Source organism: Psammomys obesus, unplaced genomic scaffold (genome assembly GCF_907164565.1).
Source record: "Psammomys obesus unplaced genomic scaffold, mPsaObe1.curated_primary_1811, whole genome shotgun sequence".
Lineage (NCBI taxonomy): Eukaryota > Metazoa > Chordata > Mammalia > Rodentia > Muridae > Psammomys > Psammomys obesus.
Genome location: NW_026585691.1, coordinates 11,777,109 through 11,790,971, shown reverse-complemented (window position 1 = coordinate 11,790,971; position 13,863 = coordinate 11,777,109). Strand labels below are relative to the sequence as shown.

The 13,863-nt window shown below is 40.0% G+C and overlaps 1 protein-coding gene across 1 annotated transcript in view; it reads right to left on the bottom strand.

Annotated features, from left to right (window-relative positions):
- Myo5a (myosin VA) overlaps nucleotides 1–13,863 on the bottom strand; it is a 145,293-nt gene that overhangs the window by 65,666 nt on the left and 65,764 nt on the right. Inside the window, exons 6-9 of the mRNA XM_055596857.1 lie at nucleotides 9,991–10,134; nucleotides 5,653–5,734; nucleotides 4,879–4,986; nucleotides 217–323 (exon numbers count right to left, since the gene is read on the bottom strand). Coding sequence (XP_055452832.1) covers nucleotides 217–323; nucleotides 4,879–4,986; nucleotides 5,653–5,734; nucleotides 9,991–10,134 — 441 coding nt within the window. The remainder of the gene's footprint in view (nucleotides 1–216; nucleotides 324–4,878; nucleotides 4,987–5,652; nucleotides 5,735–9,990; nucleotides 10,135–13,863) is intronic.

Here is a 13,863-nt window from a genome sequence, read left to right as displayed (position 1 = left end):
ACTGTAGGTCTAGGTAAATGCTCAGCAGGCAAAGTTCCTGCTCTGCAAGCGCAAAGACTGAATTTGCCCCCCAGAACTATGTTCAAAAAACCCCACACAGTGCCAATGTTTCAAACACAGTGCTTGCCTAGCATGTGCAAGCCCTAGAGGCTATCCTAAACAAACAAACAAAATTAACAGACAGTCGCCATCACATTCAGCTTGCTGTGAACTTACAGGTATTGTGCAGCTGTCTGAATCTCGAGATGCAAATCCGACATTGCCTAAATGAAGGATGCCAGCGAGTATTCGAAAAATTCCCATTTGGTAAGATTCACTAATTCCTGAAATAGAGTAGATAAACAAGAAACCGATGTCAGAATAGCAACAAAGTAATTACAAGAAAAAAAAATTTGTTGCTTTTATTTTTTGAGACGGAATTCCTCTCAGAGCTAGAGTTATAGGCACTGGATTATTGCTTGGGTACTAGGACCCAAACTCCAGTCCTTGATTGTCCTGAAGCTCATTCTATAGACCAAGCTGGCCTCGAATTCATAGTGATCGACCTGTGTCTGCCTCCCAAGTGCTGGGATTAGAGGCATGTGCCACCATGCCCAGCTATAACAAAATCTTAAGTCTACTATTAATTCTTGAATATTGGCAGATTTACATATTACATACATAGTCACATATAACAATACTTTCATCTTTTGACACAATAGGCAGTTTCACATTGTGGGTGGTGGAGAGTGCATGATATGGTCCCATGTCCTGGCACTGCTACCAACCTGCCACTTCACACAGAAGTTCTTCATCTATCTAAGCTTTGATGTTTTTCATTTGAGATAAGGGAATAATTCTTCAAAGAGTGTCTACAATATTAAACGACATAGTGACATAGTGTACAAAGCATATCTGGACATAAGAGGTATTAAAAAATAATCATTATAGTCACATTCCAGATATATAAGTATTTAATTAATATTATTGCTACTATTTATTCCTACTCCAAATGAATACTGCAGCCCAATAAGCCTAAATCATTGGATTAATTTTAAGTATCAATTAATTAGAAATTTAAAAAGATCCCAAGATTGGAAGTATTCAGATAGTTTATATCCCAAGTTATTGAGTGAAGTCTAAACACAGCGTTTGAACACGACTTAAATGATAAGGTGAGATTAGAAAGTTGGATACTTTCTGGCTTTTACCAGATCCAGCTTCATTTCTTTGGTGACAAAAATAAGTTCTAGAATATTAAACATGGCCAAGTCCACCTGGAATACAGCCAGCAGAGGTGAGCTGTTTGCTGTCCTCTAAGTTTCCATCGCATTCCTCCCCTTAAGGCCTGGCAGGCCTCAGGAACATCCAAGTTAGATCCCTCCCTGCCATTCCCATGCCTGCTGAGTCCACCTGGGGCACAGCCAGCAGAGGTGGGCTGTACTCTGTCCCCTGAGCTCCATCATCAGGCCCAAGGCTCTGCCCCCCTTCCCAAGAAGGCTTGCAGGAACCCAGGTACATTCTGGGGCAGAGCCAGCAGAGGTAAGCAGCATGCTATTTCCTGAATTCCACTGTTTGGCCCATGGCCTGCCAGCCCCAGGAACATCCAGCCAATACCAGGGATAACCATATGGCTAAAGGCCAGTGTAAGAACACAATTAACAAGACCCAGGACAATATGGCACCACCAGAGCCCAGCTATCCTATTACAGCAATTCCTGAGGCCTTTAAAGAGAAATGAATAAATCTCTTAAAGAAATAAAGGAAAATACAATCAAACAGGTGAAGGAAATGAATAAAACAATTTAAGACCTGAAAATGAAGGTAGAAGCAACAAAGAAGACACAAACTGAGAGACTCTGGGAAAAGGAAAACCTAGGGAACAGAAGAGGAACTACAGCTGCAAGCATTATCAACAGAATTCAAGATATGGAAGAGGCAGTCTCAGGTGTAGAAGACACAATTGAAGAAATCGATACATCATTCAAAAAAAAAAAAAAGTTAAATCTAAAAAGTTCCTGACAAAAAACATCAAAAAATCTAGGACACTATGAAAAGACAAAACTTAAGAATAATAGGAATAGAAAATGGAGAAGACTCACAGCTCCAGGGCCTAGAAAATATTTTCAACAAAATCACAGAAGAAAACTTCCCCAATCTAAAGAAAGAAATGCCTATAAACATACAAGAAGATTACAGAACACCAATAGATTGGACCAGAGAAGAAAATCCTTCTGCCACATAATAATCAAAACACTAAATCTACAGAACAAAGAAAAAATTAAAAGCTGCAAGAGAAAAAAGCCAAGTAACATGTAAAGGTATCAGAATTACAGCCAACTTCTCAACAGTGACTCTAAAATGTCTTACAGACTCTAAGAGACCACAGATGCCAGCCCAGACCACTGTATCCAGGAAAAATAAACTAGACATTAGAATTGGATAGAGGGAGGGATCTGGGTGGAAGAGAAATGGGGTTGGGGATCAGATGTGGGGAGAGCAGGGGAGGGAGAGAGAACAGAAATCTGGGGGGGGTAATCTCTGGGACGAGCCAAAGACCTGGAATGGGGGAGGCTCTCAGGCATCTATGGGGGTGACCCTAGCTGAGACCTCTAGCATTGGGAGATATGGAGCCTGAAGTGGCCACCTCCTGCAGACAGGCAGGACTTTCAGTAGAGGAAGAGGGACACCAACCCACTCATAAAACCTCCAATCTAAAATCTGTCCTGCCTACATGATGTGCAAGAATAAAGATGGAGCACAGATTGAGAGCATGGCCAACCAATGACTGCCCCAACTTGAGACCCATCCCATGGGAGAGAGCCTATTAATGACCTTCTGCTATGCTTGCAGAAAGGAGCCTAGCATACTGCCTTCTGAGAGGCTTCATCCAGCAGCTGATGGACACAGATGTAGAGACTCGCAGCCAAACAATAGGTGGAGCTCTAGGAGTCTTGTGGAAGAGTGGGAGGAACGACTGAGGGGGCCAGAACCACCAACCAAAGAGCACTTATGGACTGGGCCTAGACCTGCACATATGTAGCAGACGTGCAGCCTGGTCATTATGCTAGTCCTCTAACAACTGGAGTGGAGCAGACTCTGCTGCCTCCCTTTGCATCTCTTTCCCCTAGCTGGGCTGCCTTGTCTGGCCTCTAGTGGGAGAGGATATATGCTCAGTCCTGCTGCCACTTGATGTGCCAGGGTGGGCTGGTACCCAGGGAGCCTCCCATTCTCTGAGGAGAAGAGGAGGGTGGAATGGGTGGGGAGGGGAGGAGAGGAGAGAGGGTGCTGTGATCAGGATGTAAAGTGAATAAATAAATTAATGGGAAATTATTAAACACAATCCTGCAAGTAAAATTGGTAAAACTATTTCAAAACATTTTTATAGAGGACAATTAAGAATTTACCTTATGGTGAATAGTTTTACTATTTTCTGGATTATGGAATGACTTTTTTCCTGTCTTTTGTTCTTTCTCTCTCTCTCTTTTTTTTTTTTTTTTTTTTTTTGAGTCAGGGTTTCTCTGTGTAGCCCTGGCTGTCCTGAACTCACTCTGTAGACCAGACTGGCCTCAAATTCAGCTTCTCATGCCTCAGCCTCCTGAGTGCTGGGATTAAAGACATGTGCTACAACACCCAGCACTATACTGTCCCTTTTAAATTAATTTTTTAAATTTTTTCATTATTATTATTATTTATTACAATTATTCACTTTGTATCCCAGCTGTAGCCCTCACCCTTATCTCCTCCCAGTCTTACCTTCCCTTCCCCCCCCCCCCCCCCCCCATGTCCTTCTCCCAGTCTACTGATAGGAGAGGTCCTCCTCCCCTACTATCTGACCCTAGCCTGTCAGGTCTCATCAGGACTGTCTGGATACTTACTAGGCCACAGATACAGAGGGCCCTTTTAAATTCTTAGGTAGAACAGTGTTCTCTGGGACTTACTGGCAGACCTTGCTAAAATGCAGATTCTGAGTCCACAGCTTTGTGAAACGGTATGAGCGTCTGCATTTTTAGCACGTCCTACTGTGCTTCAGGACTTAAGCTCCCTTACCTGATGGTATGCCTCTAAAGACCAAAATGATACTTGAGTTACTCCTATTTTAAGGTTTTATTATAAAAGAAGAACATCTTTAATAGTTGTGCAGCTCTAAATATGAACTGATTCTTATGGGGACTCAACAGAGAGAACAGTGGCATCTGTTTCAAAAACACTGGAATAACACTGTGTGCATATATGAAATTCTCAAACAATAAGAGAATTGAAAACTCCTTTGTCCAAAACAACAAAAAGCAAACGGTAGAACACATGTGTTCTGTTACCATGCCAACTGAGTTAAGCTTCTTAGCTACAAAAGAGCCTGTTGGCAGCAGTGAAGACAGCCCAGGCAGAGCCCTGCTGGCACAGGGCACATGCCTCCATCCCCACGCTCGAGGGCTGAAGCGGAGGGACTGCAAGTCCAAGACCAAGCTGGGCTACACAGTGAAAACCTCTCTCCAAACATTACCAACAAATAAAAACCAAACCCCCCAAAACCAAGCAAGCCCCGAAACAAAGAAAAAAGACCAACAGAATGTGAGTTTAAACAAAAATCTATTTCATTTAGTTTCAAAGCCTAGATTTTTTGTAAAAGTTTAAGTTAAAAGTTAATCTTACTTCTCCTGATGCTGAAAATAGGTTTTTAAGGTGTAACTCAAAAATCTTCGGTGCATTTACAAGGTTGAGCAACCATTACCTTGATCCATTCCTAGAACCATTCTAAGACTCTTCATGTGTTCCATGTATATGGAAACTCTCAGCACTGTTCACCAGTTAACACAAAGACAAACCAATATTCCAAACAAAGCCTACTGGAGTCAAACTGGCCAGCACTAAAAGAGTTCAAGAAAGGAATGACATTACCAAGCAGAGTGCAGGCCTGCCTGGTGTGCGCCATCTCCTTCGCGTCGTCCACTCCTTCGATCACAGGGCTGCCTCCTTGCTTCGTGTAATGAAAACTATCTGCATTTCCTGCAGTGAAGGGAAGGGAAAGGTTTTTAGTCTAAGAGGAGGAACTCTCATGTTTGTAAGGAACCTTACAAACATGCTGAATTACAGGCAGTGACAGCACACTGGTATAACTAGGCTTTGCAGTCTGTCCATTTTAAACTCACATCCATATAAGATGCAAGACTTTATCTTAATTGGTGAAATAGGTAAATGATAATTTTCTTCAGGTTTAATTCCACACAAACTGCTTTCTTCTCTCATCAAAGCAGTTTTCAAACATATATAAAAGCAGAGAGGTGAGGCAGGTGGTGGTGACACACGGCTTTAATCTCAGCACTTGGGAGGCGGAGGAAGGCTGATATCAGTGAGTTCGAGGCCTACAGGGCTAGTTCCAGGACAGCCAAGGCTACACAGAGAAACCCTGTCTAAAAACAAAACAAAACAGCAGCGGCTAGAAAGCTGAGCCCATCTACCTTGCCTACCTTAATCAGTTGCCACAAGGTCAATCCTGAACCTGACAGAGCCAGTCACCCACACCCATGGGGATCCTAAAGCCAGCTGCAGACCTTCAAGAATCATTTTATTCATAAATATTTTAGTACAAAGTAATATTTCTTGACAAGCTGGAGAACTCAAAATGTAACAGAAAAACACACCAATACAATAAACCTAGTGCCAAATCCATACCTAATCGCAGCATTTTAAACTCAGGTAACTTTGCTGAAGCACAGAGTTGATAGAAGATATGGTAGTTTCTCTCCTCTTCTGCCTTTGAAATGAGAAGAGTTTTCAATTGTAGCATTTTAATATAAAACTCAGGAAAACCTATTACAGTAAATAATTTTCATATTTTATTATTTCAATAAATCTCCAAATTTTCCATTTAAATTTATCAAATTATTTAAATTGCTGATTTAAATAATTAAACTTTATGGCTTATAGCATATTTACAAGGTAGGAGGATGGCTTGAGACTTGAGACTTGAAGCCAGATAGGTAAAACAGTAAGACTCTGCCTCTTGAAAAAAAAAAAGTATAAATGTATTAGTCATATTCAGTATGAAATATCAGCTAGCAAGAGTTTTAGGTTTTGGATATTACGGACTAAACTCAAGGCCTCGGACTCGCTAGGCCAGTGTTCCCGACCACTGCACCATCACTCAGATCCGTCTGGACTTTTTATTTTGAGGCAGTCTTAACATCCTGCCTGGCTCTGAACTGCTCTGTAGATCAGCCAGGCCTTGAACCTATGCGTCACCTGAGCCAGCCTCCTGAGAGGCCTGCACTGCTGTGCCTGGCTTAGTAATGCTTTCTGAGTCAGTGACCGGCTGATAGATGGCCACAATCATTGGACACCAATGATTCTGAGAAGGCTAAAATAATTTCTTTATTGTAAGCCTCACCACCATTTTCTATCAATACTTCTGTATTCATGGTACTCCTACTACTGTGACTAAAAGAAATTAATCTTATTTTTGCCATATTTTAGAGATGATCTCTGGTGACTATAATAAATACATAAATGTACTCTCTATATACTTTGTATTACATAATATGTATTATATATTTTCTTATAAAAATAAATTTGATAAAATAAAGGATAATAACTTATCATCTAAGGTAAATTCTTAGTATTTCCTTAGTCTTTTTCCACAGAGTAGAAAAAGTTATTGTACATATGAAGCTGAATACTAAAATCCAATCAACGTACTTTTAGATTTTGCATCTGGATAAAGATTAGTGTTAATAAGGTTAAGGGAAGTCTTGAAGCCTGCTGCAGGGGCACGGGACACTGAGCAAACACAGCAATGATCCCAAGCACGAGGAGGTAAAAGATCAGGTGGCTCAGCACACAGAGACTGGAAAAGCAGGTGGGTCTGCAGAAACAGTCCTGTCACCTTTGTACAGGACGGCCAATACCCAGCCTACTTATTGTGACTGTGAGTCATTCGATATAACAAACATTCTCACTGTTCTATACTGGGGGAGACAGGGAGGGGCTAGACTTCACATCACACCTGCAGAGAGGAGTAAGCCTTTCCATTCTTCATTAGGCAGTCCTAGCCATTGGTCAACATTATAAACAAGGCCAGTTTCCTATCTAGGTTACCTTTGCTCAAAGTCCTACAAATTTCTTTTTTTCAAAGATTAATTTTTACATTATGTATATCTATTTATATATTTATACATTATGTATAATTTTTACATTATGTGTGTTCTTGAATGTTTATCTGTGTACCACAATTGTGTAGTGTATGTAGAAGCCAGAAGAGGGTGTTAAATCCCCTGGGACTGGAGTTACAGACAGTTATTAGTCATCAATAGACACTGGTACCTGAACTCAGGTCCTCTCTTAACCTCTGAGCTAGCTCTCCAGTCCCACCTTCCTACACATTTCTATCTGGACTTGATTCATTTATGTTTCACTCATTCTTTCTTCTCACTGATGGACAATTTTTTAAAACATCCTATGCAAGTGTTAATGTGTGAATAGTACTACTGTTTGTAACTTAAATACTAGAGTAATAGTGGAGGGAGGTTACTGCCTTACTATACATATCAAATACTACGTTTTAAGCGTATGCATATCAAGTATAATTTATTTAAGATTAAATATTTAATCAGGTGCAATCCCAAACTCAAAGCCGGGGTGCCTGGCCATCCCAACTCATGACTCTTGGTATGTGCTAAGATAGTTTTAAAGGCACAACAACCTTAGGCTTCAGAAGACTGGACCCTGCCATATGGAGTATTTTAATTTTAATGAACCGGTATCCAGCAATGATCCATCGACACTCTGGGTCTCAATATAAGTTGTGCAGTGGGTCACCATCCTGACATTTTCTGACGATAATCTACATTCCCTATTGTGCCTACAATGTGTGAATGTGCACCCGCTAGTGCTGTGATTTATAACGCGCCTCCCTTTCCCTCAGAAAGAAACAACAGTTTAAGTAGCAACAAAAATCCTACACAAATATTCAACTGTGGTTTTGATGGCAGTTTACAGCCAGGTTATAAAGACTTTCTTTTAGCTCTGTGGCAGAAGAGAGCAGGGCTAAAACACCAGGGATAGCAGGAGGAATGCCAGTCTGCAAGAAAGGGACGGAAGCCCTTCCTCACTGGGTGTCTTCTAAGAACATCTCACAAAAAGCCCTGCCTATTCAAACGTGGGACTGGCATTATGTAAATATTCCATAATGGACTGGGGCAACATGGCCCAGTCCTTGGGCTCTTTACTCAGCTCATTAGCTCACTTCCACTCCTCAGATGCTTTTCCTTTCTTAATGAGCTGTCTGTTTCTATTTCTAACCATGTCCCTTTGCAATCCTTTGCTTTAGGGTAAAAGAACCTAGAATTGGGTATCTCTGAACTCAGATCTGAGGCTCAACACTCCTAAGCATGTGTTTCTTGATGTTCTAGGCCTTTTCTGTTTCTTTGACCTCCATGCTTAGCTTAAAAGGCCTGACTTTTCTCTGTCTTTCCTCTTCCTGATGGTTGCTGGGATTCTGAGCTTTCCTCTATTGTTGTTTTACTTTCAAACTTTAATAAAATTATCCTCAAGCCTCTATATCCATTTTAAAGTACTTTAATAAAACTAAGAACTCAAAAAGCCCCCCCTTGCAATTTTCCTGGAAATATTACTATTCTACCCAAATAATGTCAGATCCTAAGAATCAAAAAGAAGGAAAGAGGACAGGAATATTTCATTTTTCTTGAGTTATGTTCAAATTATAACTCTTTAAAGCTATAGATCAATGCTTTCTGTATCAATTGGGAAATATAAGAGACAATGAATAAATTCCACCTCTACCTAACTAAGCTTTTCAACAAGCATCTATAAGAAAAAGTCAAAACCACTACATCAGAATTAGAAAGACAAATACTGCACCCTTTTCTTTATATGCAGAATCTAAGTTTAAGTATTAATAAATGCATAACACACACAAAACATGAACATACAACATGAAAGTAAAATAGAGACTATGATGGGAAATGATGTCTAAAAGCAGGGTATGGAAGAGAACAAGAGGTCATGAATGGAGAAAGACAAAACATGTTTTCTTTCTCACGCACACTCTAGCTTTAAGATATATTTAGATAGCTATGCATTCACATATACATATGAATAAAAGTAGGAAGACCCTGAGAAAGAAAATAGAGCAGCAAGAGAAAGGAAGGACAGCAGAGAGTAGAAGAGTGGTATGGCGCTAGGAACAATTATATGTATGTACATGGATGTCATAATCAAATCCATTATTTTATTCAGTAACTTAAAAAGTTAACAAATATGAAACATTAAACCTAAATCAGTGCCCACCCTGAAGGACTACTAGTTTAAAGAGGCAGTCCCCTGCCTCTGACAGGCATCATTTTACATGTTTCATTTCAAGTAAGAATATACTCATGAGCATAAAGAAATAAAGTATATTATGTTAGCAAGCAAGGGCTTTATAATTGTGATAGTGTGGCTTTTTCCATGGGCATAAAATGGTCATCATTTTTGAGAAGAGATTATGTTGGCTCTCGTAGACATGGACACTAATTGAACAGAACCCCAAACAAGTAGGTAGGTGTAAAGGAATGGTGATGAAGCTGTGATACACTCTAGTAGTCAGAGGGAAGCTTGGGTCACAGGAGCTTCAGCTGGGATTGCAGCCATTAATTTCACTCCATCCTCCCCCAGTGCCAATGATCTGGGGAGATGCTAGAATACATAAAATATAGAAGGTTAGCTGAAAGAGAGGCTCTGTGATGCAGCTTCCATGAGGTTGTCATCCATGATAGTTTGGGATTTCATGGTGATAGAGCTGCTTTGGAGCCAACCATGCTATGTAAATAAGCCTAATAAGCTCAGTTGTTCATCAAACTGTATTTCCATAAAATAGTTATTTCATTCTGTCCTTGGTGCCCTCTCTAGAGTAGTTGTTCATCTCCACAAGAAAGTTTCACTTAACAGTAATTATGTAGTAATCCAAAAATCCAACACAAGTATTTGAATGTGTTGTATGCATATCCAGCTTACCTGGAACACCACTCTGGATTTCTCTAAAAGGTAAGTTCTCATATTGGCACCGATGATTCGATATCTCTTATCAAAACCAATTTCAATGTATTTCCCAAACCGGCTGCTATTGTCATTCCTGGTTGTCTTAGCATTTCCAATTGACTAAAAAGCAAGAAAGAAAACAAGATTTTAGAAGGGCAATGTATGACATTTACAAAGCTTACTCAGAGAGAGGAGAAACAGAATAAAACTCTTCCATTTTTAATTGATTCTGTTAAAATGAGAACCAATTCTCAGCACAAGTGTCTGCTTTCCCCCCAGCTGCACAGGTAGATAGCAACAGTTTTTCTTAGTCTTGTTATTCTCACAGGAGTGAATTTCAAAAGCAGTAGGACCAATATAGCAGTGACGAGATTGTCATACACCATCTGGGGTATACAAACATTTATGTCAGCAAAGGAGAAGATGTATTGGGCTGAAGCTGCTAGAGCAAAGCCTTGTCATTAGCCACCAAAAACTCCGAAGACTGTCTTATGTAAATGATATCAATTTTCAGGAAAAACCTCCTGGAAATGCTGGTCTGATAGAAAAGGTCTCTAGACACTAGACAGTTCTATCATCTTATCCTATAGAAACAGAGGACAAATTAGACTTCTTATTAGCAGAGTTTTAGTGTTATCCATTCTATTGATTGATTGATTGATTGATTGATTGATTACACTTTGAGGCAGCATCTCACATATCTCAGACTAGCCATGAGCTTCTTATTGAGAATTCCTTCAAACTTATCCTCCTGCTTCTACTTCTCAAATGTCGGTGTTAAAGGCATGTGTCACCATGCCTGGTTTTGTGCACTCAACCTGAAACTAAAAAATAAAGCTTTCTTGTACATAGTGTGAATGTGTAAATGTGTATATGAGTTCATGTGCAGTTGCGCTGTACATGTATGCACATGTACATGGAGCCCAGAGGTTAGTGTTGGGTGTCTTCCTTGACCACTCTCTACTTTGTTTAGTGAGGTAGGCTTCTCACTGAACCGAAGCTGGTAATTCAGCTTGCCAAGCTACCCTGCTTGTCCTAGGATTCTCCTGTCTCTACCTCCTAAACACTAAGGCAGGCCACCAAACCCAGCTTTTTAATGTGGGTGTGCAGGACCTAAAGTCTAGTTTGCATGCTTGCAGGGCAAGAACTGAGACACTTCCCCTTACCTCTATTTTTGTTGTTGTTGTTGCTTTGTGTGTGTGTTGTTATTATTTGTTTGTTATAAAGCCAGGGTCTCATGTAGTCCAGGTTCACCCTGAACTTGCTATGTAGCTGAATATCACCTTGAACTCCTGATCCTCCTGCCTCTACCTGTAGAGAGCTAGGTTCACAGGAATGTGCACAAGGCTTGGCTCATGGTAGGTAGCCATTCTTCCAACTAAGTAACATCTGTAGCCCAGAATTGGTTTCGATGGTTTTCTCTAACTTGTAAAATATCTTCAACCAAATACTGAGGATGTAATTTTGTAATAAATATTATTATATAACCTTAAATTTTTAATGACATACGTCTGCTTTTTAACTCAGTGACATGTTTCTGTCAGTTTCTCTTTTAAGGCAAAACAAAAGCAATAGTGTAGTTAGAAGCACAAACATTCATATAATGCATATTGAACACTTAATAACTTTATTTCATATAAGATTAACATCTGCCCCTTGTGCAAAGTCCGGGTTAGTATATCAAAACCACAGCAAACAGAAAGATGTGAAATACTATAGGATATTAAGAGAGCGATCAATTTCATGGATTAAAAAAAAAAAAAGACCCTAACTACCATAGTCAACATACTTGATCCTCCAAGTCGTCAAAGAAAATGTGTCCTAACTGTCTCTAACAGAAGGAAGATAGTAACATAATTTGTGTTTGCAATGAGGATACTATTAGAATTTGGATTAACATTATTAATTCATTTTAGAAAAAGAATAAGAATGATTAGATACTATCTTCCTAGCAAATTACAGAGTAATTTCACATAATTTAGAATAATTTAACTAGACAGATATTTACTTAGAAATTATAAACTCTGTGTGTGCCTCTGTGTGTGGTGGTACAAACTCTGTGTGTGTGTGTGTGTGTGTGTGTGTGTGTGTGTGTATGTGTGTTTATGTTTATGTTTCAATACCCAAAGACCCTACTATATAAGCAGACTCAGAAAATAAACCTTTTATTCAATGACAAAGGCCTTGGATAACTCATTGGCCAAAGATCCTACTGCAATAATAGTTGTTAAGGATGTTGGCTTTAGTCCTTCAATGTACTATTCATTTATTTATGAGATAAATATGGAAACTGGTTTAATAGTCCATGTGTGAACAAGGGTTTGGAACTAGAATTGTTCACTGGTGCTGCTGCCATTGCTGAAATGGAGTTTGCAGATGACACTTTCCCTGACTTTGATCAGATTGTGAATGAAGCTGCCAAGTGTCACTATCGCTCTGAAATATTTTTTTTATTTTAATTAAATTTTTATTTTTTATATTAATTACAGTTTATTCACTTTGTATCCCAGCTGTAGCCCCCTCCCCCATCTCCTCCTAGTCCCACCGTCCCTCCCTCATCTCCTCCCATTCCCCTCTCCAAGTCCACTGATAGGGGAGGTCCTCCTCCCCTTCCATCTGACCCTGGCCTATCAAGTCTCGTCAGGACTGGCTGCATTGTCTTCCTCCTCTGTGGGTTTGCAAGGCTGCTCCCTCCTCAGGGGGGAGTCAAAGAACTCTGGGGATCTTTTCAACTGTGAGAGCCTCTGTATCATTCTCAGAGTTCTGAAGCCTGTTTTGCCCACTGCCCAGAGATGAAGGTGGGTATACTCAAAAGCTCTTTCCAAGACAAGGTACTTCTGTTGTCATAGACAGAGTATTAAAAAAAAAAATCCATGTATATTTTTGAACCTACGTCATATTTTATAGGGCAGTAGTGGAACAGCTTCTCATAGTACTGCACTGCTTCAGGCTGAAGTCATCTAGCAAGGCAGTGATGGGACTCTGGTTGTCTGGAACACAGGTTTATGAGATTCGAGGGGTGGCTTCCACAGCATGCTTTTTGAAATCATTGATTTGTGCACTCAAGTGCCTCAGAACACAGATATGCTTTGTAAGTTTGTATCCCTAATGGGATGCCTGGAGCTGGAGAGATGGGAGATGGGAGATGGCTCAGTGGTTATGAGCATGAGCTGCTCTCGCAGAGGACTTGGGTTCAATTCCCAGCACCCACATGGTGGCTCACAACCATCTATAACTCTAGTTCCAGGGGATCAGACACTGTCTTCATCCTCTGGCCTCCATGGTGCACATATATACATGCATGGTAAAGACCCATACATGTAAAATAAAAGTAAATAAATCTTAAACTGTGCTGCTGACCACAGAGAATACCAGGAAGAGTGCAACTAGATACGGAAAAAATTTTTAGATTTTTTTTTTTATATTGCTTCAGACTTATCTCCTCTTCAAATTATAGCTTTACACATGAACTATCATGGATACTGGCTGGAGAGCTACAAAATAATTATTGTATTAATAAAAGTGAATTGATTTCCATTGGGTGTTTTAGAGTAACTTTCTAAGTGCTCCACAGGTGGTAATTTTATGAACTGTTTAATGACTAATTATTGGGTATGGTGTTGTGCATAAAAAAAGCAAAGTCACATTGCAAAACAGAGAAATCTAAAATGTGCTTTTTCTTTCTTTTTCTTGTTTGGTTTTGGTTTGGTTTTTTCAGACAGAGTTTCTCTGGGTAGCCTGAGCTGTCCTGGAGTCACTTTGTAGACCAGGCTGGCCTCTAACTCACAGAGACCCCCCTGCCGCTGCCTCCCAGATGCTGGTATATACAGGTGTGTGCCACCATGCCCA